The following is a 27,311-nucleotide window of genomic DNA, read 5'->3' as shown; positions in this document are numbered from 1 at the left end:
ACGACTTGTAAATCGGGGACCGCCCAGTCCTCGTAAGCGGGGGTACAATCTGGTCCTGGTGGTAAAGTTAGTAGTATTAACAGTAGTATTAACAGTAGTATTAACAGTAGTAATACACGGTGCAAAGTAGTTCTGAGGAGTAGCGTTGGGTTTCCTTGATGAAGCTACAAATCGGTATCGCTGTGAGTATTTCCAGAAGGTTTTCTGGGAGGTGGATAGTAGTTTACGTCTCCGTCTGTCTCCACCAGGCTGCGATGGGAAACACAGACAGTCACAGCAGCTTCGTCCCTCCTGCCAAGTCCTCCTCCTCCCTCCGGTTTTCCTCCAGGAGGGAGGAGGTGCCGTCGGCTCGCAGCTGGTGGAGGAGCAGCCAGGGGGGAAGCAGGAGCCGGGGGAGCAGCTACCTGAACCAGCACACCGCCGGTCCGCCGTTCACCTCCTGGCATTATGAGCAGGCAGCCAAAGCCACCAGAGGAGGATCCGGATCTCCTCCGAGGTTCCTCAGAAATAACCAGTTCGTGGAGGCCGCCGGCGGCCCAGAGCGGACCTCCGTGGAGAGTGGCGGCAGCCCGAAGGTGCTGCTCAGCAAAGACGGCAGCATGAGGGTGGAGTTCAGCAACGCCAGGGGAGTCCCCTTGGAGCCGCAGGGCCTCTTCGCCACCGCCGCAACCGGCACCACTGCAGGTAACGAGCCCTCCCTCCGCACCAGTAAAGGCAGCTCGCTCAGCTCCGACGGCTCCTGGTACGACTCCCCGTGGGGGACCGGCGGCGAGCTGGCCGACAACGTGTTCGTCTGCCGGCAGAGCGTGGCGAGCCGGTTCACCGAGGAGACCGCCGCCACCAGCAGCGGGTACAACACCGTCTTCTCGACCCAGGTGGACGCACCTGGATCCGACTCCGGCCTCGTCTTCCCCACCACCGGCTACAACACCTGCTCCTCGGGGCGAACGGAGGACAGCGGCATCGGAGACTCGGTGGTCCTGCAGGCCGACCTGAGAGACTTTGGCCTGGCTTCGCCGTCGTCGTCCTCCTTGCTGGACGGCGTTTGCCACAATGCGCCGCCCGCCTTCCCCACCACGCCGGACGCCACGGCGCTACTGCTGCTGGATGATGCCATCCGGGAGGAGGAGGAGTCAGGAGGAGGCGGGGAGCAGCGCTACTCATCTGTGACGCTCCCCTGCCGCAGGGTCGAGCCCGCCGCCGCCACCGGGAACAACCGCAAGGACTTCCTGAAGAACCGAATCAGACGACTCAGCGACTGGACAGGAAGTCTGAGCAGGAAGAAGAGGAGGATCCAGGTGAGTCACATGATTGTCACATGACAGGAAGTGATGGATTTAAAATGAGAAGATACATGTGAAAGAAATGGTAAGAGTTAATGATAGTAGTATGGGGTGTATCTATCATCAACCAATAAACCAGTAACACATATACTGCTATTTAAACGTCTTAACTAATATCACAAGAGGTTTGTGTATATTATATTGTTGACATTATTCAAATATCCCTCGTGGTCGAGGAGATCATCCGGTTTAGTGGCCATGCAGACCATTCTGGGGGTTATAAACACTTTATTAATGACGGCAGCAGAGAAACAAACTGCATAAACAAGGTAATAACTTATATTTAGGTTATTGATTCCTGCATATTTTATTTTATTAAAATATAAAATGAAAAATGCATAAGATAGACAACAAAAGAAAAAAGTAAGAAAGAAAAATAATGTAATTCTACGGAGTCTGGTGCATGTGTGTGCATGTGAAAGTGGATTCTAGCGTCCTGTGGCATTTCCTAAGCAATGGGAATGCTCCAAGTCCCCATGAGTGAAACAGCTCAACATGTTGATACAGCTAAAGAAAGACATGAACACTGATCCCTAACAAAACAGCAATTAGACTTGCTTTTAGGCCATTTTTGAAACATTTTATAGAATGACATTTCTTTGTTAGGTGGGAAAAATCATTCCATAATTTAGTTCCTCGAAATCTAATAGAGAATTGACCTCTGCTAGTCAGTAATTTAGGAGGGTGAAGATGTGAAGATTGACGAGTTGAGTAAGAATTAATCTGTGAATTCACTTTGAAGAAGGTCCTGAAATGATCAGGAATATTTCCTTCCTTCCTTATATGAAAATGCAAGTTAAAGAAATGTTAATGTCATAAATAGTGAGAATCTGCAGTTTGTGAAATAAAGGAGCAGCTGAGATGTGAGACTGTGATCGGGTTGCAATCCTAACTAAACGATTCAGAAGGTACTATATTGCAGTATGAAAGATAAGAATCAATTAAACTGTAATAAAGAATAAGGAGACAGTTTGCAGAGACAAGATGTTTAACCCTCTTTATGATTCCAATATATTTGTTTATTGTTCTACTAGCACAGTCAATATGTTTACTCCAACTAAAACTTTCATTAATAAGAATTCATAGAAATGTTGTAGATGACACTTGAGGCATCTCAAGAGATTCAATTTTAATTTTAGATAAATCCTTCGAGTAAGATTTTTTGCCACTGAAAATAATAAAATTAGATTTTTTAATATTCAAAGATAGCTTATTTAATTTGAACCATGTAGCATATGCAGTTAAACCTGCATTAGCTTCCATAATCAGATAATTGAAATTTGAATGGGAGAGAACTAGGGTTGTGTCATCAGCAAACATTATCGGACAAATACTTTGACATGTTGGACAAATCATTAATATGAATTAGGAATAATAATGGACCAAGAATGGACCCCTGTGGAACCCCACATATTAGACTAGCTTTGTTTGAGTAACCTTTATCACAAACAAACTGTCTTCTGTTGGAGACATAACTTTGTAACCATTTGTATGCAATGTCATGAAATCCATATTTATGCAGCTTTTCCAATAGAATATTATGGTTTACTGGGTCGAAGGCTTTGGAAAGGTCTCCTGGATCTCCTGGTTCGGTTGTCTTTGTGTGTCTGGATCTCCTGGTTTTGGTTGTCTTTGTGTGTGTCTGGATCTCCTGGTTTGGTTGTGTGCGTCTGGATCTCCTGGTTTGGTTGTCTTTGTGTGTCTGGATCTCCTGGTTTGGTTGTCTTTGTGTGTCTGGATCTCCTGGTTTGGTTGTCTTTGTGTGTCTGGATCTCCTGGTTTGGTTGTCTTTGTGTGTCTGGATCTCCTGGTTTGGTTGTCTTTGTGTGTGTCTGGATCTCCTGGTTTGGTTGTCTTTGTGTGTGTCTGGATCTCCTGGTTTTGGTTGTCTTTGTGTGTGTCTGGATCTCCTGGTTTGGTTGTGTGCGTCTGGATCTCCTGGTTTGGTTGTCTTTGTGTGTCTGGATCTCCTGGTTTGGTTGTCTTTGTGTGTGTCTGGATCTCCTGGTTTGGTTGTATTTGTGTGTCTGGATCTCCCGGTTTGGTTGTCTTTGTGTGTCTGGATCTACTGGTTCGGTTGTCTTTGTGTGTCTGGATCTCCTGGTTTGGTTGTCTTTGTGTGCGTCTGGATCTCCTGGTTTGGTTGTCTTTGTGTGTCTGGATCTCCTGGTTTGGTTGTCTTTGTGTGTGTCTGGATCTCCTGGTTTGGTTGTCTTTGTGTGTGTCTGGATCTCCTGGTTTGGTTGTCTTTGTGTGTGTCTGGATCTCCTGGTTCGGTTGTCTTTGTGTGCGTCTGGATCTCCTGGTTTGGTTGTCTTTGTGTGTCTGGATCTCCTGGTTTGGGTTGTCTTTGTGTGTCTGGATCTCCTGGTTCGGTTGTCTTTGTGTGTCTGGATCTCCTGGTTTGGTTGTCTTTGTGTGTGTCTGGATCTCCTGGTGTGGTTGTCTTTGTGTGTCTGGATCTCCTGGTTTGGTTGTCTTTGTGTGTGTCTGGATCTCCTGGTTTGGTTGTCTTTGTGTGTGTCTGGATCTCCTGGTTCGGTTGTCTTTGTGTGCGTCTGGATCTCCTGGTTCGGTTGTCTTTGTGTGTCTGGATCTCCTGGTGTGGTTGTCTTTGTGTGTCTGGATCTCCTGGTTTGGTTGTCTTTGTGTGTGTCTGGATCTCCTGGTTTGGTTGTCTTTGTGTGTGTCTGGATCTCCTGGTTCGGTTGTCTTTGTGTGCGTCTGGATCTCCTGGTTTGGTTGTCTTTGTGTGTCTGGATCTCCTGGTTTGGTTGTCTTTGTGTGTCTGGATCTCCTGGTTCGGTTGTCTTTGTGTGTCTGGATCTCCTGGTTTGGTTGTCTTTGTGTGTCTGGATCTCCTGGTTTGGTTGTCTTTGTGTGTCTGGATCTCCTGGTTTGGTTGTCTTTGTGTGTGTCTGGATCTCCTGGTTTGGTTGTCTTTGTGTGTGTCTGGATCTCCTGGTTCGGTTGTCTTTGTGTGTCTGGATCTCCTGGTTTGGTTGTCTTTGTGTGTCTGGATCTCCTAGTTCGGTTGTCTTTGTGTGTCTGGATCTCCTAGTTTGGTTGTCTTTGTGTGTCTGGATCTCCTGGTTTGGTTGTCTTTGTGTGTGTCTGGATCTCCTAATTCGGTTGTCTTTGTGTGTCTGGATCTCCTGGTGTGGTTGTCTTTGTGTGTCTGGATCTCCTGGTTCGGTTGTCTTTGTGTGTCTGGATCTCCTGGTTTGGTTGTCTTTGTGTGTCTGGATCTCCTGGTTTGGTTGTCTTTGTGTGTCTGGATCTCCTGGTTTGGTTGTCTTTGTGTGTGTCTGGATCTCCTGGTTCGGTTGTCTTTGTGTGTCTGGATCTCCTGGTTTGGTTGTCTTTGTGTGTCTGGATCTCCTGGTTTGGTTGTCTTTGTGTGTGTCTGGATCTCCTGGTTTGGGTTGTCTTTGTGTGTCTGGATCTCCTGGTTCGGTTGTCTTTGTGTGTCTGGATCTCCTGGTTTGGTTGTCTTTGTGTGTCTGGATCTCCTGGTTTGGTTGTCTTTGTGTGTGTCTGGATCTCCTGGTTTGGTTGTCTTTGTGTGTCTGGATCTCCTGGTTTGGTTGTCTTTGTGTGCGTCTGGATCTCCTGGTTCGGTTGTCTTTGTGTGTCTGGATCTCCTGGTTTGGTTGTCTTTGTGTGTGTCTGGATCTCCTGGTTTGGTTGTCTTTGTGTGTCTGGATCTCCTGGTTTGGTTGTCTTTGTGTGTCTGGATCTCCTGGTTTGGTTGTCTTTGTGTGTCTGGATCTCCTGGTTTGGTTGTCTTTGTGTGCGTCTGGATCTCCTGGTTCGGTTGTCTTTGTGTGTCTGGATCTCCTGGTTCGGTTGTCTTTGTGTGTCTGGATCTCCTGGTTCGGTTGTCTTTGTGTGTCTGGATCTCTCTGCAACATTTCATGTCAAAAGCAACGGTGACGTGTTCAATACGTATTACTCCCGCTGTAAAATATCTGCAGACTTAATCTGAGGTTTGTGTTGAAGGGTGGTATTTAATGTTCCTTTAGTTAATTATTAATAATAACATTAAACATAATAATATTATATGCCCTCGATGGACTGGCGGCCTGTCCAGGGTGTTCCCTGCCTTCGCCCTATGTCAGCTGGGATAGGCTCCAGCGCCCCCGCGACCCTAATGAGGATAAGCGGTATTGAAAATGGATGGATGGATGGATGGATAATAATATTATAACAGTAAATAATAAAAACGGTTCTTCCTCAGGAGACTAACGGCAGCGACACCACCAGCACCTTGTGGTCCTCCAACCCTCTCCACACCCTGAACCTCAAGCAGAACCAGTTTCCATCAGCTCACTGTGGCTCCTCCAGGAGCCTGGACCAGAACCAGTTCCCAGCAGCTCACTGTGGCTCCTACAGGAGCCTGAACCTGAACCAGAACCAGAGCAACGACGTCCAACGGCAGAACGTCTATGAAAACTTCATGCAGGAGCTGGAGACGGGCTGCAGCAGCACAGCTGAACTGACGGAGCTGTCAGAGGAGGAGGAGGAGGAGGAGGAGGAGGAGGAGGAGGAGGAGGAGGAGGAGGAGGAGGAGGAGGAGGTGGGAGGAGGAGGCGAGCAGCTGGACGTCCTGCTTGAGGAGGAGCAGGGCGCGGTGCGACGGGCCGGGTGGCTCTCCTTTAAAGCTCTCATCACCGTCAGCAGAGACAGGAAGCTGGAGCTGGTGCCTCGACGCAGGTGGAGACACTACTGGGTCACTCTGAGAGGTACGTTACATCAGGAAGTGACCGTGGGATTAAGAACTACAGTATTATTCTGTTATTCTCCTCAGGTTGAACCTGAACTATAAAGTGACCGTGGGATTAAGAACTACAGTATTATTCTGTTATTCTCCTCAGGTTGAACCTGAACTATAAAGTGACCGTGGGATTAAGAACTACAGTATTATTCTGTTATTCTCCTCAGGTTGAACCTGAACTATAAAGTGACCGTGGGATTAAGAACTACAGTATTATTCTGTTATTCTCCTCAGGTTGAACCTGAACTATAAAGTGACCGTGGGATTAAGAACTACAGTATTATTCTGTTATTCTCCTCAGGTTGAACCTGAACTATAAAGTGACCGTGGGATTAAGAACTACAGTATTATTCTGTTATTCTCCTCAGGTTGCTCGCTGCTGTTTTACGAGACTTACGGTAAAAGTGTGGCCGCCGACCGGGAGCTCTCGGCCCGCTTCGCCCTGCTGGCCGCCGACGGCCTCGTGCAGGCCGTCCCCGAGCACCCCAAGAGAGAGCACGTGTTCTGCCTCAGCAACGCGCACGGAGACGTGCACCTGCTCCAGGTGAGCGTGCACTATTACACTCCGTCTCAGGGGTCCCTGAACGTGGTACTTCATGCTCGTGGTACTTCATGCTCGTGGTACTTCATGCTCGTAGTACTTAAATTTATACATATATATTTATGTATAGATATAGATATCTATATATATTTATAAAAGTAGGCACTTAAAATGGCAATTAAATGTAAATGTTCTTCCTCCTCCTCCTCCTCCTCCTCCTCCTCCTCTTCCTCCTCCACCACCTCCTCCTCTTCCTCCTCCTCCTCCTTCTCCTCTTCCTCCTCCTCCTCCTCCTCCTCCTCCACCTCCACCTCCACCTCCACGTCCACCTCCACCTCCACCTCCTCCTCCTCTTCCTCCTTCTCCTCCTCCTCCTCCTCCTCCACCTCCTCCTCTTTTTCCTCCTCCTCCTCCACCTCCTCCTCTTTTTCCTCCTCCTCCTCCTCCTCCTCCTCCTCCTATGCAGGCCACCAACCAGACCGACCTGGAGAACTGGGTGACGGCGATCCACTCGGCGAGCGCCTCCCTGCTGGCGCGGCGCCAGGGGAAGGAGGACACGCTGCGCCTCCTGCGCTGCCAGAGCCGCTCACTGCTGCACAGCATCGACATGGACGGCAAGATGAAGAAGATGGCGGAGCTGCAGCTGTCCGTCATCAAGGAGGCCAAGAACAGGAGGTCCGTGGAGAGCCAGGTCAGTTGCTGCCGGACCGGTCCGGAAGGAGCTTTGAGGTCACGGGTTTGATTCCCTGTATCGATGACCATTAAAAATACTAAATGTATTAATGACCCTGTTTGGTCCCGACCGTTCAGATCCAGCAGTGGGAGCAGAACCTGGAAAAGCTGAACCTGGATCTGTTCCGGCTGCGCTGCTATCTGTCCAGCCTGCAGGGCGGCGAGCTGCCGAACCCCAAGAGCCTCCTCGCTGTGGCCAGCCGGCCCTCCAAGAGCATGCTGGGACGCCTGAGGGTCTTCTCCGTGTCCTCCTTCCACGCTCTGGTAAGACCCTCCTCCAGCAGACGGCCTCCGTCCTCTGTCTCCAGACTCACGTTGGACGTGTTCCTCAGGTGTGCAGCCGGGACGAGGAGGCGATGAGGAGGCGCTGCGGGACGGGAGGAAGCGGGAGGGGGGCGGGGCTTCCGTCCTCTCTGAGGGCTCTGGACGGACTGAAGAGACGCAGCAGGGATGCCAGACCCTCCACGTCCCAGGTAGGGACACACCTGACCACCTGGAAGGTCGCGCTGTGGGTTTATTTAGCACGGATTTAAACTGCTATCACGATTATGAGCTCCGTTATTTCATTAGTTCTGCTGCAGTGGTTTGAGGCTCCAGTCAGCAGCTCTTCTCAGTGTAAGCTCATGAAGCCAACCTTCTGCTTCCTGATGTTCCACACGACCACACGGGGTTCATCTCTCTGCCTCCTCCATCACATAAATCTCTTTGAGACTTACAGCACTAAGAAAGCTGCTCAGCCAGATGATGCTGGACGCTCATTGGTCTGTTCTGAACCACTTTAGGACTCAAACGTGTTTTTAAAGAAACACTTTGTGATATCGTGCCCTAAATACTGCCAGCTGATTGGTCGCTCTAACAGCTGCTGGTCGTTTGCAGCTGTTTCTGATGCAGTTCTTAATCCCACGGTCATCAGATCTCTGCCGTTTGTCTTCCTGAGGCAGACCTTTGGCTCCTCTGCAAGTTCCCATCATGCTCGGCTCCTGAGGGGCCCCCTCTTCTTAACGACGGATCTATTTTTGGGGCTGAAACCAGAGGAAGATAAATGTCTCTGGTTTATTTTGGCATTGTGTTGTGACGGTCGGATGCTGTAACACGTCTGTCTGAACACATGTTCCCTGTTGACACTCGCTTCACTGGGAGAATAAAGTACGAGGACAGCCTGCGGTTTGATCAGCTGGTAGCTTCCTTCATTTTACAGAAAACCGACCAATCAGAGAGCTCAGTGAGAGAAGTTGAACTTGAACCAATTTCTGTACATTTGACGTTTGTTTCAGAGCAGGTGACGTAGTGTAGCACGAGAGAATGTCCTCTGAGAGCGGCTCAAACTAACACTTCAGCCAGCAGACCAATGTTAGTGTCCTGTGTGGAACGGGAAGTTAACGTTACGCTGGTTACCTAATGCTACATGTAAAAGTCTGTTTGCTTGTTGCTTGGTTACGGTTGTAACGTTATGTCGTTACTTAAAGTTACTTTAGAAAGTCTGCTAAGAGCAACTGTTATTCACACTAGTCATAACGTCGTTGCGTTACGTCGTTGCGTTACGGCGTTGCGTTACGGCGTTGCGTTACGGCGTTGCGTTACGGCGTTGCGTTACGGCGTTGCGTTACGGCGTTGCGTTACGGCGTTGCGTTACGGCGTTGCGTTACGGCGTTGCGTTACGGCGTTGCGTTACGGCGTTGCGTTACGGCGTTGCGTTACGACATTGCGTTACGGCGTTGCGTTACGGCGTTGCGTTACGACATTGCGTTACGGCGTTGCATTACGGCGTTGCGTTACGGCGTTGCGTTACGACATTGCGTTACGGCGTTGCGTTACGGCGTTGCGTTACGGCGTTGCGTTACGGCGTTGCGTTACGGCGTTGCGTTACGGCGTTGCGTTACGGCGTTGCGTTACGGCGTTGCGTTACGGCGTTGCGTTACGGCGTTGCGTTGTTATGCCGTTGCGTTGTTATGCCGTTACGTTGTTGCGTCGTTGCGTTACGTCGTTGCGTTACGTCGTTGCGTTACGTCGTTGCGTTACGTTGTTGCGTTACGTCGTTGCGTTACGTCGTTGCGTTACGTCGTTGCGTTACGTCGTTGCGTTACGTCGTTGCGTCACGTCGTTGCGTCACGTCGTTACGCCGTTACGTCGTTGCGCCGTTACGTCGTTGCGTTGTTGCGTTACGTCGTTGCGTCACGTCGTTGCGTCACGTCGTTGCGTCACGTCGTTGCGTTACGTCGTTGCGTCACGTCGTTGCGTCACGTCGTTGCGTTACGTCGTTACATCACGTTGTTGCGTTACGTCGTTGCGTTACGTCGTTGCGTTACGTCGTTGCGTTACGTCGTTGCGTTACGTCGTTGCGTTACGTCGTTGCGTTACGTCGTTGCGTTACGTCGTTGCGTTACGTTGTTGCGTTACGTCGTTGCGTTACGTTGTTGCGTTACGTTGTTGCGTTACGACATTGCGTTACGACATTGCGTTACGACATTGCGTTATGTCGTTGCGTTACGTCGTTGCGTTACGTCGTTGCGTTACGTCGTTGCGTTACGTCGTTGCGTTACGTCGTTGCGTTACGTCGTTGCGTTACGTCGTTTCGTTACGTTGTTGCGTTACGTTGTTGTGTTACGTCGTTGCGTTACGTTGTTGCGTTACGTCGTTGCGTTACGTTGTTGCGTTACGTTGTTGCGTTACGTTGTTGCGTTACGTCGTTACATCACGTTGTTGCGTTACGTCGTTGCGTTACGTCGTTGCGTTACGTCGTTGCGTTACGTCGTTGCGTTACGTCGTTGCGTTACGTCGTTGCGTTACGTCGTTGCATCACGTCTTTGCGTTCCTGAACCAAGTAGTTTGGTTCACAACCTTAAAAACGTGTCATATAACATATAATGCCAACATGTTTTCTCCTCAGTCAACATCTCACAGTTTAAATGCTGCATTCAGGGGTATACTGTAAAGAGCTAATCTGGTCAAACAGCTGCTAAAGTCAAACAGATTGATTTAGATTAACGTCTCTCAGCTCTGAGACCTCACAGGTCGGATTCGGTGAGCTGGACCTGGTTTAGGTTTCCGGGCAGTCCCGACCCACAGAGGACATGTGGACTTCATTTAGAGACCAACACCAGACATCAGTCACGGATTGTTACAGGAACAAGGTCGGTTCCTTCCAGAAAGAGCTTGTGTTGTTTGGTCATGATGTGACTCACAGTTCATTTAAATTAAATATGTCATTAGTTCAATAAGCATTAGATTTTGTCCTGAACAACAAAGACGTGTTCAAATATTCACATAACAATAAAAAAAGGAAACCAACAAGATGTTCAGACCATTCTTCCTTATAAGGAGTGTTGATGATGTGTTTACTGTCTGTTCGTGGTCTTCAGACTCCAGACTGACTCCGCTCTGATTACCGACTGCATCAAACCTGTAATTTCAGCTCAGCTCAACCCCTCATTTTTCCCATGATGCCCTGGGGCTAAATTTGGCTTTGATTTGGAACAGAATTTAGAAGCAAAGTGTTTTTTGTGTGTTTGTGTGTGTGTGTGTGTTTGTGTTTGTGTTTGTGTGTGTGTGTGTTTGTGTGTGTGTTTGTGTGTGTGTGTTTGTGTGTGTGTGTTTGTGTGTGTGTCTGTTTGTGTGTGTGTGTGTGTGTGTCTGTTTGTGTTTGTGTGTGTGTGTGTTTGTGTTTGTGTTTGTGTGTGTTTGTGTGTGTTTGTGTGTGTCTGTTTGTGTTTGTGTGTGTGTGTGTGTGTTTGTGTGTGTGTTTGTGTGTGCGTCTGTTTGTGTTTGTGTGTGTTTGTGTGTGTGTGTGTGTTTGTGTGTGTGTTTGTGTGTGTGTGTGTGTGTGTGTTTGTGTGTGTGTGTCTGTTTGTGTTTGTGTGTGTGTGTCTGTTTGTGTTTGTGTGTGTGGTGTGTGTGTTTGTGTTTATGTGTGTGTGGTGTGTGTGTGTGTGTTTGTGTGTGTGGTGCAGTTACTTCTTTCTGAGTAGTATATAAATCACATTACAACAATAGAACAACAAGAATCAAGCAAGTACAATTTCTTCAATAACGTTAAACTACAAAGTCTGTAGAGACTTCCTGTCCTGATGTCAATGGGGAGCTCGTTCCACCAATGAGGAGCCAGCACAGCAAACAGTCTGACTTTGAGTGTTTAGCTCGAAGTGAAGGAGCTACAAGCTGATTGGTGTGAGGTTAGACCATGTCCTGGTGTGAGGTTAGACCATGTCCTGGATGTGAGGTTAGACCATGTCCTGGTGTGAGGTTAGACCATGTCCTGGATGTGAGGTTAGACCATGTCCTGGTGTGAGGTTAGACCATGTCCTGGGTGTGAGGTTAGACCATGTCCTGGTGTGAGGTTAGACCATGTCCTGGTGTGAGGTTAGACCATGTCCTGGTGTGAGGTTAGACCATGTCCTGGATGTGAGGTTAGACCATGTCCTGGGTGTGAGGTTAGACCATGTCCTGGATGTGAGGTTAGACCATGTCCTGGGTGTGAGGTTAGACCATGTCCTGGATGTGAGGTTAGACCATGTCCTGGGTGTGAGGTTAGACCATGTCCTGGGTGTGAGGTTAGACCATGTCCTGGGTGTGAGGTTAGACCATGTCCTGGGTGTGAGGTTAGACCATGTCCTGGATGTGAGGTTAGACCATGTCCTGGGTGTGAGGTTAGACCATGTCCTGGTGTGAGGTTAGACCATGTCCTGGATGTGAGGTTAGACCATGTCCTGGGTGTGAGGTTAGACCATGTCCTGGGTGTGAGGTTAGACCATGGGGAGGTGGAGGAGATGGGGAGGAGGAGGAGGAGGAGGAGGAGATGGGGAGGTGGGGAGGAGGAGGAGGTGGGGAGGAGGAGGAGATGGGGAGGTGGGGAGGAGGAGGAGATGGGGAGGAGGAGGAGATGGGGAGGTGGGGAGGTGGAGGAGATGGGGAGGAGGAGGAGATGGGGAGGTGGGGAGGTGGAGGAGGAGGAGGGGGGGAGGAGGAGGAGATGGGGAGGAGGAGGAGATGGGGAGGTGGGGAGGTGGAGGAGAGGGGGAGGAGGAGGAGATGGGGAGGTGGGGAGGTGGAGGAGATGGGGAGGAGGAGGAGATGAGGAGGTGGGGAGGTGGAGGAGAGGGGGAGGAGGAGGAGATGGGGAGGTGGGGAGGTGGAGGAGAGGGGGAGGAGGAGGAGATGGGGAGGTGGGGAGGTGGAGGAGATGGGGAGGAGATGGGGAGGTGGGGAGGTGGAGGAGAGGGGGAGGAGGAGGAGATGAGGAGGTGGGGAGGTGGAGGAGAGGGGGAGGAGGAGGAGATGAGGAGGTGGGGAGGTGGAGGAGAGGGGGAGGAGGAGGAGATGAGGAGGTGGGGAGGTGGAGGAGAGGGGGAGGAGGAGGAGATGAGGAGGTGGGGAGGTGGAGGAGAGGGGGAGGAGGAGGAGATGGGGAGGAGGGGGGGAGGAGGAGGTGGAGGGGTGCGTGACAGCAACATGAAAGAACTGAAGGTAGAGACAGTCACATTTAAATGAGACAGCAGCGAGATGATTGGCTAGCCGTGTCATCGTTTCCGTGTGCTGATTGGATAGAGGGGATCAGCTGATCTGCGCAGCTGGTGTCATGATTGACGGCGCAGGACGATGACAGCAAGTAAACAATGAGTGAGGAATGATTGGCAGGAATCGATGCGGGCTGAGGGTCTGGACTTGCACTAGAGCTCTATTAGTTGAAACGAACCTTCAGTTAATAACTAATAAAAATGTGTTTCCTTCCACAGAGAAGCAAACCGAGGGTGGCGGCGCCCCCTGCAGGACGCCCTGCAGCTCTGCAGGTGCGTTCACTGACTCATGTTTATTCACAACTCGTCTTTAATAAAGTCAGTCGCTTTAATGAGTAATTGAGATTTTAATCCATAATATAAGCGCTATATAAATTAAACGCATTATTATTATTATTATTATTATTATTATTATTATTATTATAATTGTTCGAATCTAATCTGCAACGGTGAATCAATGTATCGATCAATCGATTCGAGGTCATCTGCTGCTGGTCTGAACCTCCTCCTCGCTCCTCAGGCGCGTGACGAGCTTCCGGGTGTTTTCACGCTGAACATCTGTCGGCTCGACGCTTCAGAAGACTTCGGTGAGGAGATGAGAACCAATCAAGTTCCAGAGATGAGAACCAATCAAGTTCCAGAGATGAGAACCAATCAAGTTCCAGAGATGAGAACCAATCAAGTTCCAGGAGGAGTGATGAATATCATAAATGTGACGTATTCATTGTGTTCAGGCTTCAAGGTGACGGGTCACGTGGACGCGGAGGGGCGGAGTCTGGTCCACGTCAGCGAGGTGGACGCGGAGGGACAGTCGGCCAGAGGAGGTGTGCTCCTCCTCACGCTTTAAAGAGGAGCACGAGGAGGTGTGCTCCTCCTCACGCTTTAAAGAGGAGCACGAGGAGGTGTGCTCCTCCTCACGCTTTAAAGAGGAGCACGAGGAGGTGTGCTCCTCCTCACGCTTTAAAGAGGAACACGGGGAGGTGTGCTCCTCCTCACGCTTTAAAGAGGAGCACGGGGAGGTGTGCTCCTCCTCACGCTTTAAAGAGGAGCACGAGGAGGTGTGCTCCTCCTCACGCTTTAAAGAGGAGCACGAGGAGGTGTGCTCCTCCTCACGCTTTAAAGAGGAACACGGGGAGGTGTGCTCCTCCTCACGCTTTAAAGAGGAGCACGAGGAGGTGTGCTCCTCCTCACGCTTTAAAGAGGAGCACGAGGAGGTGTGCTCCTCCTCACGCTTTAAAGAGGAGCACGAGGAGGTGTGCTCCTCCTCACGCTTTAAAGAGGAGCACGAGGAGGTGTGCTCCTCCTCACGCTTTAAAGAGGAGCACGAGGAGGTGTGCTCCTCCTCACGCTTTAAAGAGGAGCACGAGGAGGTGTGCTCCTCCTCACGCTTTAAAGAGGAACACGGGGAGGTGTGAGGAGGTGTGCTCCTCCTCACGCTTTAAAGAGGAGCACGGGGAGGTGTGCTCCTCCTCACGCTTTAAAGAGGAGCATGAGGAGGTGTGAGGAGGTGTGCTCCTCCTCACGCTTTAAAGAGGAGCATGAGGAGCATGAGGAGGTGTGCTCCTCCTCACGCTTTAAAGAGCAGCACGAGGAGGTGTGCTCCTCCTCACGCTTTAAAGAGGAGCACGAGGAGGTGTGCTCCTCCTCACACTTTAAAGAGGAGCACGAGGAGGTGTGAGGAGGTGTGCTCCTCCTCACGCTTTAAAGAGGAGCATGAGGAGGTGTGAGGAGGTGTGCTCCTCCTCGTGCTCCCTCCTTCTCTTTCCTTCTCTCCCTCTTCCTTCTTTAGTCAAAGACAAGCGGAACAGTTTCCATCATGGATGGAGTTTTATTGTGAAGGATGAGCAGACTTCCTGTTGCACCATGTGACCTTATTTTTCCCATCAGGCCTCAGGGCGGGAGACCAGGTCCTGGCGGTGAACGGGGCCGGTGTGTCCGGACTGGACCTGGACCTGATGCAGAGCCTCTTCAGCCACCAGAAGCTCACGCTGCGGCTCCAGAGGGACCGGGAGCCCGCTGGCCCCCTGGACCTCCAGACCTGGACCAGCATCGGTACGAGAGGCACAGATCCAGGTTCACGGCACGAGTGCATAGTCGAACGTTAACATTCAAAAGTACTTGAAGTGACTCATTGTGTCAGTAAAGCAGACAGGAAGTAGTCGGCTGGTTTATCTCAGTCATGTTGACCTCTGACCTCTGAGAGCAAGTCAGAGGTCAGAGGTCACATTCAGGACGTCTATATCTATTGTGTAACTTATTATTCTACATCATTTAGAACCTGAGCTTGATTCCACAGACGTCCCGTTTCCTGTTTGTGACGACGAGCTGCGAAGACAGGTGAGCTTTACCTGTTCAGTGTGTGTGTGTGTGTGTGTGTGTGTGTGTGTGTGTGTGTCTGTGTGTGTGTGTGTGTGTGTGTGTGTGTGTGTGTTGCGTGTGTGATAGTGGGAATCTGTGTGAGAGTGAAGACAAAGACGTTCTGTCTCGCTCGGCTTTAAACTGTGTTTTATTTTGAAAGGATAGCTGTGTTTTATTTTGAAAGGATAGCTGTGTTTTATTTTGAAAGGATAGCTGTGTTTTATTTTGAAGAGGAAGGTGTGTTTTATTTTGAAGAGGACGCTGCGTCACATGACCGGTGTCACATGACCGGTGTCACATGACCGGTGTCTCCTGACCTGCGTCTCCTGACCTGCGTCACATGACTGGTGTCTCCTGACCTGCGTCACATGACTGTTGTCACATGACCGGTGTCTCCTGACCTGCGTCACATGACTGTTGTCACATGACCGGTGTCTCCTGACCTGCGTCACATGACTGTTGTCACATGACCTGCGTCTCCTGACCTGCGTCACATGACTGGTGTCACATGACTGGTGTCTCCTGACCTGCGTCACATGACTGGTGTCTCCTGACCTGCGTCACATGACTGGTGTCACGTGACTGGTGTCTCCTGACCTGCGTCACATGACTGTTGTCACATGACCTGCGTCTCCTGACCTGCGTCACATGACTGGTGTCACATGACTGGTGTCTCCTGACCTGCGTCACATGACTGGTGTCTCCTGACCTGCGTCACGTGACTGGCATCTCCTGACCTGCGTCACATGACTGGCGTCTCCTGACCTGCGTCACGTGACTGGCATCTCCTGACCTGCGTCACATGACTGGTGTCTCCTGACCTGCGTCACGTGACTGGCATCTCCTGACCTGCGTCACATGACTGGTGTCTCCTGACCTGCGTCACGTGACTGGCGTCTCCTGATCTGCGTCACATGACTGGCATCTCCTGACCTGCGTCACATGACTGGTGTCACGTGACTGGCGTCTCCTGACCTGTGTCACATGACTGGTGTCACATGACTGGCGTCTCCTGACCTGCGTCACGTGACTGGCATCTCCTGACCTGCGTCACATGACTGGCGTCTCCTGACCTGCGTCACGTGACTGGCATCTCCTGACCTGCGTCACATGACTGGTGTCACGTGACTGGCGTCTCCTGACCTGCGTCACATGACTGGCGTCTCCTGACCTGCGTCACATGATTGGTGTCATGTGACCGGTGTCTCCTGACCTGCGTCACATGACTGGTGTCACATCACCGGTGTCACATGACCTGCGTCTCCTGACCTGCGTCACATGACCTGCGTCAGGTAATCCGGGCTTACCCCTCCAGTGTGTACGTTCTGAACGAGGAGGATTAATGGCGTCCTCTGGTTCAACCGGAGACGACTCCTAGATGTTGTTGTTGACCGGCTGCGGGAGGCGACCTTTGACCCCGGCCGAGGCCTCCCCGACCTCCTGCTGCCGCACCATGGGCGCCCTGTGCTGGGTGCTGCCGCCGGAGGAGGACGAGGAGGCGCTGGAGGAGCAGCAGGAGGGTGGGGAGGCGGCGTGCTGCCTGAGCTGCCGGCAGCCGGCCGGCGGCCTCTCGGTAAACTGTTCTCTGCTGGATACTCCAGTACTGTGCTGTAGTACTAGAATGAGGTACTTGTACTCATCAAGAGTATTTTCATTTACCGTTACTTTGTACTTCTCCACCAAACCTCAGAGGGAATATTTGACTTTTTATCTGACAGCTTTGTTACTTCACAGATTAATAAAACTAAATATTACCACCAAATACATTATGATGTACACATAAAGATACAACTGATGTATTTATACACTGTGGTATTAGTACTGAGTACTTCCTCCACTACTGCCTCAGTCACATGTTGAGCTGTCCACTCTTTCCTAGTACTACAGTGATACTACTGCAGTACTCCTACTGCAACTCATACTACTGTAATACTACCGTGATACTACTGCAACTAATACTATTGCAGTACTGCTAGTATATGTATACTCATATATCACCTTTAGTACTGCTAGTATATGTATACTCATATATCACCTTTAGTACTGCTAGTATATGTATACTCATATATCTCCTTTAGTACTGCTAGTATATGTATACTTATATATCTCCTTTAGTACTGCTAGTATATGTATACTCATATATCTCCTTTAGTACTGCTAGTATATGTATACTCATATATCTCCTTTAGTACTGCTAGTATATGTATACTCATATATCTCCTTCAGTACTGCTAGTATATGTATACTCATATATCTCCTTTAGTACTGCTAGTATATGTATACTCATATATCTCCTTTAGTACTGCTAGTATATGTATACTCATATATCACCTTTAGTACTGCTAGTATATGTATACTCATATATCTCCTTCAGTACTGCTAGTATATGTATACTCATATATCTCCTTTAGTACTGCTAGTATATGTATACTCATATATCACCTTTAGTACTGCTAGTATATGTATACTCATATATCTCCTTTAGTACTGCTAGTATATGTATACTTATATATCTCCTTTAGTACTGCTAGTATATGTATACTCATATATCTCCTTTAGTACTGCTAGTATATGTATACTCATATATCTCCTTTAGTACTGCTAGTATATGTATACTCATATATCTCCTTCAGTACTGCTAGTATATGTATACTCATATATCTCCTTTAGTACTGCTAGTATATGTATACTCATATATCTCCTTTAGTACTGCTAGTATATGTATACTTATATATCTCCTTTAGTACTGCTAGTATATGTATACTCATATATCTCCTTTAGTACTGCTAGTATATGTATACTCATATATCTCCTTTAGTACTGCTAGTATATGTATACTCATATATCTCCTTCAGTACTGCTAGTATATGTATACTCATATATCTCCTTTAGTACTGCTAGTATATGTATACTCATATATCTCCTTTAGTACTGCTAGTATATGTATACTCATATATCACCTTTAGTACTGCTAGTATATGTATACTCATATATCACCTTCAGTACTGCTAGTATATGTATACTCATATATCAGCTTTAGTACTGCTAGTATATGTATACTCATATATCACCTTTAGTACTGCTAGTATATGTATACTCATATATCTCCTTTAGTACTGCTAGTATATGTATACTCATATATCTCCTTCAGTCTTTCCTGCAGTATTTCAGTGTTTTTATTCGTGTACATTCTCAACGTCAGCTGAAGTGAGAGTTCTACTTCCTGTTTCACGGTGCGTTCAGGAACCCTCTTCACAGTCGTACGCGTCCATGTTGAGTTGTTTCCTGTGAGGTTGGACGCGTTCTGTGTTTCTTCAGATGTACTTCAATGTACTTTGTGATCAAGAGTAAAAGTACATGTTTCTGTAAGCAGTTATTGGACTGGTTGTACTTTGTTCCCTTTAGAACGTGCAGCGGGTTCCCACCCTCTACCAAACCTTCCCAGAATGCCGAGCGGCGGAGGCCGATGTTCCCAGGAACCCGTACGGCCGAGACGCCGCCATGCAGCCCGCAAGCCCCGCCCACCTGAGCGCGTGTCAGCGTCTGCGTAAAGTCATCCAGGAACTGGTCGACACGGAGAAGTCCTACGTCAAGGTGAGTACTACTACTACTGAGTACTACTACTACTGAGTACTACTACTGAGTACTACTACTGAGTACTACTACTGAGTACTACTACTACTGAGTACTACTACTACTGAGTACTACTACTACTGTAATACTACTACTGTAATACTACTACTGAGTACTACTACTACTGAGTACTACTACTGAGTACTACTACTGAGTACTACTACTACTGAGTACTACTACTGAGTACTACTACTGAGTACTACTACTGTAATACTACTACTGTAATACTACTACTACTGTAATACTACTACTGAGTACTACTACTGTAATACTACTACTGAGTACTACTACTACTGAGTACTACTACTGAGTACTACTACTGAGTACTACTACTACTGAGTACTACTACTGAGTACTACTACTGAGTACTACTACTACTGAGTACTACTACTACTGTAATACTACTACTGAGTACTACTACTACTGAGTACTACTACTACTGAGTACTACTACTGAGTACTACTACTGAGTACTACTACTACTGAGTACTACTACTGAGTACTACTACTGAGTACTACTACTACTGAGTACTACTACTGAGTACTACTACTGTAATACTACTACTACTGTAATACTACTACTGAGTACTACTACTGTAATACTACTACTGTAATACTACTACTGTAATACTACTACTACTGAGTACTACTACTACTGAGTACTACTACTGAGTACTACTACTACTGTAATACTACTACTGAGTACTACTACTACTGAGTACTACTACTACTGAGTACTACTACTGAGTACTACTACTGAGTACTACTACTACTGAGTACTACTACTGAGTACTACTACTGAGTACTACTACTACTGAGTACTACTACTGAGTACTACTACTGTAATACTACTACTACTGTAATACTACTACTGAGTACTACTACTGTAATACTACTACTGTAATACTACTACTACTGTAATACTACTACTGAGTACTACTACTGTAATACTACTACTGTAATACTACTACTGTAATACTACTACTACTGAGTACTACTACTACTGAGTACTACTACTACTGAGTACTACTACTGAGTACTACTACTACTGAGTACTACTACTGTAATACTACTACTGTAATACTACTACTACTGAGTACTACTACTACTACTGAGTACTACTACTACTGTAATACTACTACTGAGTACTACTACTACTGTAATACTACTACTGTAATACTACTACTACTGAGTACTACTACTACTGAGTACTACTACTGAGTACTACTACTACTGAGTACTACTACTACTGTAATACTACTACTGAGTACTACTACTGAGTACTACTACTACTGAGTACTACTACTACTGTAATACTACTACTGAGTACTACTACTACTGAGTACTGCTACTGTAATACTACTACTGAGTACTACTACTACTGTAATACTACTACTGTAATACTACTACTGAGCACTACTACTGAGTACTACTACTACTGTAATACTACTACTGAGTACTACTACTGTAATACTACTACTGAGTACTACTACTACTGTAATACTACTACTGAGTACTACTACTGTAATACTACTACTGAGTACTACTACTACTGTAATACTACTACTGAGTACTACCATACTACTGTGTACTACTACTATACTACTGAGTACTACTATACTACTGAGTACTACCATACTACTGAGTACTACCATACTACTGAGTACTACCATACTACTGAGTACTACTATACTACTGAGTACTACTACTACTGTAATACTACTACTGTAATACTACTACTGAGTACTACTACTACTGAGTACTGCTACTGAGTACTACTACTACTGAGTACTACTACTACTGTAATACTACTACTGAGTACTACTACTACTGTAATACTACTACTGTAATACTACTACTGAGTACTACTACTACTGAGTACTACTACTACTGTAATACTACTACTGAGTACTACTACTGTAATACTACTACTGAGTACTACTACTGTAATACTACTACTGAGTACTACTACTACTGTAATACTACTACTGAGTACTACTACTACTGTAATACTACTAATGTAATACTACTACTGAGTACTACTACTACTGTAATACTACTACTGTAATACTACTACTACTGAGTAATACTACTACTGTAATACTACTACTGAGTACTACTACTACTGAGTACTGCTACTGAGTACTACTACTACTGAGTACTACTACTACTGTAATACTACTACTGAGTACTACTACTACTGTAATACTACTACTGTAATACTACTACTACTGAGTACTACTACTACTGAGTACTACTACTGAGTACTACTACTACTGTAATACTACTACTGTAATACTACTACTGAGTACTACTACTGAGTACTACTACTACTGAGTACTACTACTACTGTAATACTACTACTGTAATACTACTACTGAGTACTACTACTGAGTACTACTACTACTGAGTACTACTACTACTCAGTACTACTACTACTGAGTACTACTACTACTGTAATACTACTACTGAGTACTACTACTACTGAGTACTACTACTACTGAGTACTACTACTACTGTAATACTACTACTGAGTACTACTACTGAGTACTGCTACTACTGAGTACTACTACTACTTTAATACTACTACTGAATACTACTACTGAGTACTGCTACTACTGAGTACTGCTACAGAGTACTACTACTACTGAGTACTACTACTACTGTAATACTACTACTGTAATACTACTACTGAGTACTACTACTACTGAGTACTACTACTACTGTAATACTACTACTGAGTACTACTACTGAGTACTACTACTACTGAGTACTGCTACTGAGTACTACTACTACTGAGTACTACTACTACTGTACTACTACTACTGAGTACTACTACTACTGTAATACTACTACTGAGTACTACTACTGAGTACTGCTACTACTGAGTACTGCTACTGAGTACTACTACTACTGAGTACTACTACTACTGTAATACTACTACTGAGTACTGCTACTGAGTACTACTACTACTGAGTACTACTACTACTGTAATACTACTACTGAGTACTACTACTGAGTACTGCTACTACTGAGTACTACTACTACTGTAATACTACTACTGAGTACTGCTACTACTGAGTACTACTACTACTGTAATACTACTACTGAGTACTGCTACTACTGAGTACTACTACTACTGAGTACTACTACTGAGTACTGCTACTACTGAGTACTACTACTACTGAGTACTACTACTGAGTACTGCTACTACTGAGTACTACTACTGAGTACTACTACTGAGTACTGCAATACTACTGCAGTACTACTACTGAATACTGCTAATACTGCAATACTAATCCAGGAACTGGTCGTATGTCTTTCTATGGTAACTAGTACTACTGCAACTAATACTACTACTACAGTGATACTACTTTAATTAATACTACTGCATTAATACTACTACAGTAATACTACCGTAACTAAAACTTCTGCTAATGCTAAAGCATATTTTACTCTCCTCTTACCATAAGAGTATATATATATATATATATATATATATACTACTGCTAGTACTATATCCATCACTGTAATCGGTCCTAGTACTTCTCAGAGTGATAGTAATACTATGATATTGTTACTAGTATGTGTGTGTGTGTGTGTTCCTCGTGTCTCAGGACCTGGTCCGTCTGTTTGAGGTCTACCTGACTCCGCTGCAGAAGGAGACCTTCCTTAGCAAAGAAGAGGTACAAATACATCAACACCTGTTGAGCTGACGAGGCGTTCAGGTGCTTGTTGTTGTCGTTGTTGTTGTCGTTGTCGTCGTCGTCTCTGACCCCAGCGTCTCTCCCCCAGATGGAGGCGTTGTTCGGCAGCCTGCCGGAGATGTTGGACTTCCAGAGAGTTTTCCTTCAGACGCTGGAGGAGAGAATCTCCTCCTGTCCCGACTTCAGCCACCCGGAGACACCTGAGCAGCTGAAGGTGAGCTCGGCTCTCGGTGCTCACCCGGAGACACCTGAGCAGCCGAAGGTGAGCTCGGCTCTCGGTGCTCACCCGGAGACACCTGAGCAGCCGAAGGTGAGCTCGGCTCTCGGTGCTCACCCGGAGACACCTGAGCAGCCGAAGGTGAGCTCGGCTCTCGGTGCTCACCCGGAGACACCTGAGCAGCCGAAGGTGAGCTCGGCTCTCGGTGCTCACCCGGAGACACCTGAGCAGCCGAAGGTGAGCTCGGCTCTCGGTGCTCACCCGGAGACACCTGAGCAGCCGAAGGTGAGCTCGGCTCTCGGTGCTCACCCGGAGACACCTGAGCAGCCGAAGGTGAGCTCGGCTCTCGGTGCTCACCCGGAGACACCTGAGCAGCCGAAGGTGAGCTCGGCTCTCGGTGCTCACCCGGAGACACCTGAGCAGCCGAAGGTGAGCTCGGCTCTCGGTGCTCACCCGGAGACACCTGAGCAGCCGAAGGTGAGCTCGGCTCTCGGTGCTCACCCGGAGACACCTGAGCAGCCGAAGGTGAGCTCGGCTCTCGGTGCTCACCCGGAGACACCTGAGCAGCCGAAGGTGAGCTCGGCTCTCGGTGCTCACCCGGAGACACCTGAGCAGCCGAAGGTGAGCTCGGCTCTCGGTGCTCACCCGGAGACACCTGAGCAGTCGAAGGTGAGCTCGGCTCTCGGTGCTCAGTGGCCGAGTGGATTCATCGTTTTGACAAACCGTTCTCTCTCCTGCCTCGAAGCTCCTCCTCTTCTCGTTGGGCGGATCTTTTCTCTTCTACGCCGACCACTTCAAGCACTACAGCGGCTTCTGTGCCAACCACATCAAGGTCCAGAAGGTCCTGGAGAGAGGTGAGTCTCCTCCGCCTCTCAGGTACGTTCTGCCGTTCCTTTGTTACAAATTGTCCGTTTCCACAGCGAAGACAGACGGAGCCTTCAAGAACTTCTTAGAGACCAGGAACCCGACCAATCAGCACTCGTCGTCTCTGGAGTCGTACCTGATCAAACCTGTTCAGAGAGTCCTGAAGTATCCACTGCTGCTGAGGGAGCTGGCCTCCCTGACCGACCCCAAGAGCCCCGAACACACACACCTGACAGGTACACACACACCTGACAGGTACACACACACCTAACAGGTACACACACACACCTGACAGGTACACACACACCAGGTACACACACACCAGGTACACACACACCTAACAGGTACACACACACATGACAGGTACACACACACCAGGTACACACACACCTGACAGGTACACACACACCCGGTACACACACACCAGGTACACACACACCTGACAGGTACACACACACCAGGTACACAAACACCAGGTACACACACACATGACAGGTACACACACACCAGGTACACACACACCAGGTACACACACACCAGGTACACACACACCTGACAGGTACACGCACACCAGGTACACACACACCAGGTACACACACACCAGGTACACACACACCAGGTACACACACACCTGGCAGGTACACACACACCTGACATGTACACACACACCAGGTACACACACACACCAGGTACACACACACCTGACAGGTACATGCACACCAGGTACACACACACCAGGTACACACACACCAGGTACACACACACCTGGCTGGTACACACACACCTGACATGTACACACACACCAGGTACACACACATCTGACAGGTACACACACACCAGGTACACACACACCTGACAGGTACACACACACCAGGTACACACACACCTGACAGGTACACACACACCAGGTACACACACACCAGGTAAACACACACACCTGACAGGTACACGCACACCAGGTACACACACACACCTGACAGGTACACACAAACCAGGTACACGCACACCTGACAGGTACACACACACCAGGTACACACACACACCTGACAGGTACACACACACCTGTACACAGTGTTCCCTGAAGAGGTGCCTGTATAAATATTTCTGTGACTGTAGTTCCCCTGTCGTCCACACAGAGGCGCTGAGAGCGATGGAGAAAGTAGCGACTCACATCAACGAGATGCAGAAGATCTACGAGGACTACGGCTGCGTGTTCGACCAGCTGGCTGCAGAGCACAGTTCACCTGACAAGCAGGTACACACACACACACACACACACACACCTCACAAGGTCGTCACACACACACCTCACACACACGTCACACACACACGTCACACACACTGACGACCCCCCGGCTGTGTTTGTGGTGGACCCCCCTCCCCCCCCTGCAGGTGACGGAGATCTCCATGGGGGAGTTCCTGGTCCACTCGGCGGTGGTCTGGCTGAACCCGCTCCCCAGTCTGGGCCGCCTGAGGAAGGAACCCGAGCTCACCGTGTTCGGTGGGTCCCGACTCCGATGGCCTCGTGAGCCCAGGAGAGCCCGGCTGAGACTCACCTGTCACCTTGTTGTGTCCTCAGTGTTCAAGCGGGCCGTGATCCTGGTCTACCGGGAGACCGGCAAGCTGAAGAAGAGGACGGTGAGTCTGCTGCTCTTCCTTGTTATTGTGTACGTTCATCGTGTTATTGTTGACAACAACTGGAAATCACCACAACAGCTGCAAGCTGGAGCAGTAACTCACTGTGGTGCGTTCAGGGACAGTCAGTGATTTCAGATTCGTCTGTTTGGTTTCTGCGATGAAATCAGAGAGCAGTTCTCAAAAGCCGTACTGTCCGTGAATGCATCGTGGTGATTTTTAAGGGTTTTTATTTTCAAGCCGTCGGACAAATGAACCTCAAAGTATGGAACCTTTTATTCTTATTTTTTTACTTACAAAAAAGGATTTAATGAGAATCTTTTGAAGTTTGAGAAGCTTCTTTAAACATCACGTTTACATTTGAATATTCATGTTGTTGTTTTTCTCTAATGTTGGTCTTGGACAGACCGCCTCCCGCTCAGCTGACCCAGACTCCTTCAGGTTCCGCTGGTTGATCCCAGTGTCGGCGGTTCAGGTCAGACCGGCCAACATCACAGGTCAGTGGCCGATGGGTGAGTCCATCTGTGGTGTCCAGCGGGGGGCGCCATGCTGCATTCACTCACACACCTGCTCTGTGCTTCCAGGCTCAGAGGACCAGTGTGTGTGGGAGCTGGTCCACAGCCGGTCGGAGCTGGAGGGACGGCCGGAGACGGTGTTTCAGCTCTGCAGCAGGTAGGAAACATCCCACCGCTGGTTTACCCAGAAGGCTCAGCTGTCCTTGTACTCAATCAGGGATCAATCACTTTGATCAGGGCCAGGAGAGCTTTGTAGAATGAGCTTCATGTTGAAAAAGAACATTTCATGAAGCTACTCGTGATTTTATTTAATGATCAAAGATGTGTGTGTGTGTGTGTGGGTGGATAGGTGGGAATGTGTGTGTGCGTGTGTGTGGGTGGGTAGTAATGTGTGTGTGCGTGTGTGTGCGTGTGCACGTGCGTGTGTTCTTGTAATTCTATTTTTGTGAGGACCAGTTAAATGTGTGTGTTCTTGTACTTCTATCTTTGTGAGGACCAGTTAAATGTGTGTGTTCTTGTACTTCTATCTTTGTGAGGACCAGTTAAATGTCGGGACATGTTGTCCTCTTCACCAAACTCTGCAAGACGTTTAAGACGTTTTGAAGGTTAAATTTATATTCGTTGATTGTCAATTAATTGTCTTTGTTGCTGCTTCTTTGTTTTGCGATCTTTTGGTCAGAAGACGTCATCTTGGACGCGCTCTCTATTTTCTGATTTACGATCAATAATGAAGTTTGTGTTTCAGTGGTGTGGAGACGAAGGCCAGTGTGCTGCTAGCTCTGCGCTCCCTCCTCAGGGAGCGAGCGCCCGCCGGCTCCCTGAGGAGGACCAGGCTGTCGACGGCCGAGAGGAGCAGCTCCTGGAGGAGGCGGCAGCAGAGGAGGACGACTCCTCATCCGTCGGCAGACGGCCGTCGGTTCCTCGGGAAGGAAACCTGCTCGGAGCCTCTGCTGCCGAACCGCGGCACCGCCGCCCCGACGGGGAAGAGGACCAGACTCTGCTCTCTGACCGGCGAGCTGGAGGCTCAGCTGCAGAGGCTGAACTTCACCGAGGAGGAGGAGGAGAAGGAGGAGGAGAAGGCACAGCGAGGAGCGGACGACCGGAGGAACCGGGCTAAGAGACGGAGCTCCAGTCTGCGACAAAGTCCAGGAGGAGAAGTGCTGGACCTCGGCGGTCTGCTGGAGAGAGACTTCAGCGTTCAGAGCTTGACCTCCATGATTAGCGAAGACTGTTTCTATGACAGCGTGTTGGGGAGACGGACGGCTAACGAGCTAACGTGCTAACGGGGAGAAGACTGAATCTTCAAGACTACTGGAATAAAACTCCAGTTCCTGTTTCTGACCTCCATCACCAGGAAGTCCTTGAAACACTGCTCTCATCTTGACGAGATCACAGACGACGGGAATGAAGAAACATCACAGACGACGGGAATGAAGAAACATCACAGACGACGGGAATGAAGAAACATCACAGACGACGG

The 27,311-nt window shown here is 48.3% G+C and overlaps 1 protein-coding gene across 1 annotated transcript; it reads left to right on the top strand.

Moving 5' to 3' along the window:
• Positions 1 to 254: 254 nt before the first annotated feature.
• On the top strand, positions 255 to 27,311 carry LOC117727114 (T-lymphoma invasion and metastasis-inducing protein 2). The gene is made up of 22 exons (XM_034527181.1): positions 255 to 1,298; positions 5,584 to 6,088; positions 6,489 to 6,664; positions 7,128 to 7,352; positions 7,472 to 7,657; positions 7,726 to 7,866; positions 13,123 to 13,176; positions 13,424 to 13,490; positions 13,638 to 13,727; positions 14,791 to 14,955; positions 15,179 to 15,240; positions 18,667 to 18,855; positions 22,511 to 22,579; positions 22,689 to 22,814; positions 23,563 to 23,671; positions 23,738 to 23,917; positions 24,818 to 24,936; positions 25,074 to 25,182; positions 25,261 to 25,319; positions 25,723 to 25,813; positions 25,901 to 25,988; positions 26,577 to 27,311. The coding sequence occupies exons 1-22, from the start codon at positions 255 to 257 to the stop codon at positions 27,112 to 27,114; spliced, it is 4,392 nt and encodes a 1,463-aa protein (XP_034383072.1). The 3' UTR covers positions 27,115 to 27,311.

This window comes from Cyclopterus lumpus, chromosome 24, assembly GCF_009769545.1.
Source record: "Cyclopterus lumpus isolate fCycLum1 chromosome 24, fCycLum1.pri, whole genome shotgun sequence".
Classification (NCBI taxonomy): Eukaryota; Metazoa; Chordata; class Actinopteri; order Perciformes; family Cyclopteridae; genus Cyclopterus; species Cyclopterus lumpus.
This window is presented reverse-complemented; position numbering and strand designations above follow the sequence as displayed.

What these genes read in the sequence shown, in the direction of transcription:
- LOC117727114 (XM_034527181.1), top strand. Translation starts at nt 255, where the DNA reads ATGGGAAACACAGACAGTCACAGCAGCTTCGTCCCTCCTGCCAAGTCC. An exon ending in ACGACGAGCTGCGAAGACAG is followed by an intron (nt 15,241 to 18,666) that starts GTGAGCTTTACC and finishes TGTTCCCTTTAG; the next exon opens with AACGTGCAGCGGGTTCCCAC. An exon ending in ACAGTTCACCTGACAAGCAG is followed by an intron (nt 24,937 to 25,073) that starts GTACACACACAC and finishes CCCCCCCTGCAG; the next exon opens with GTGACGGAGATCTCCATGGG.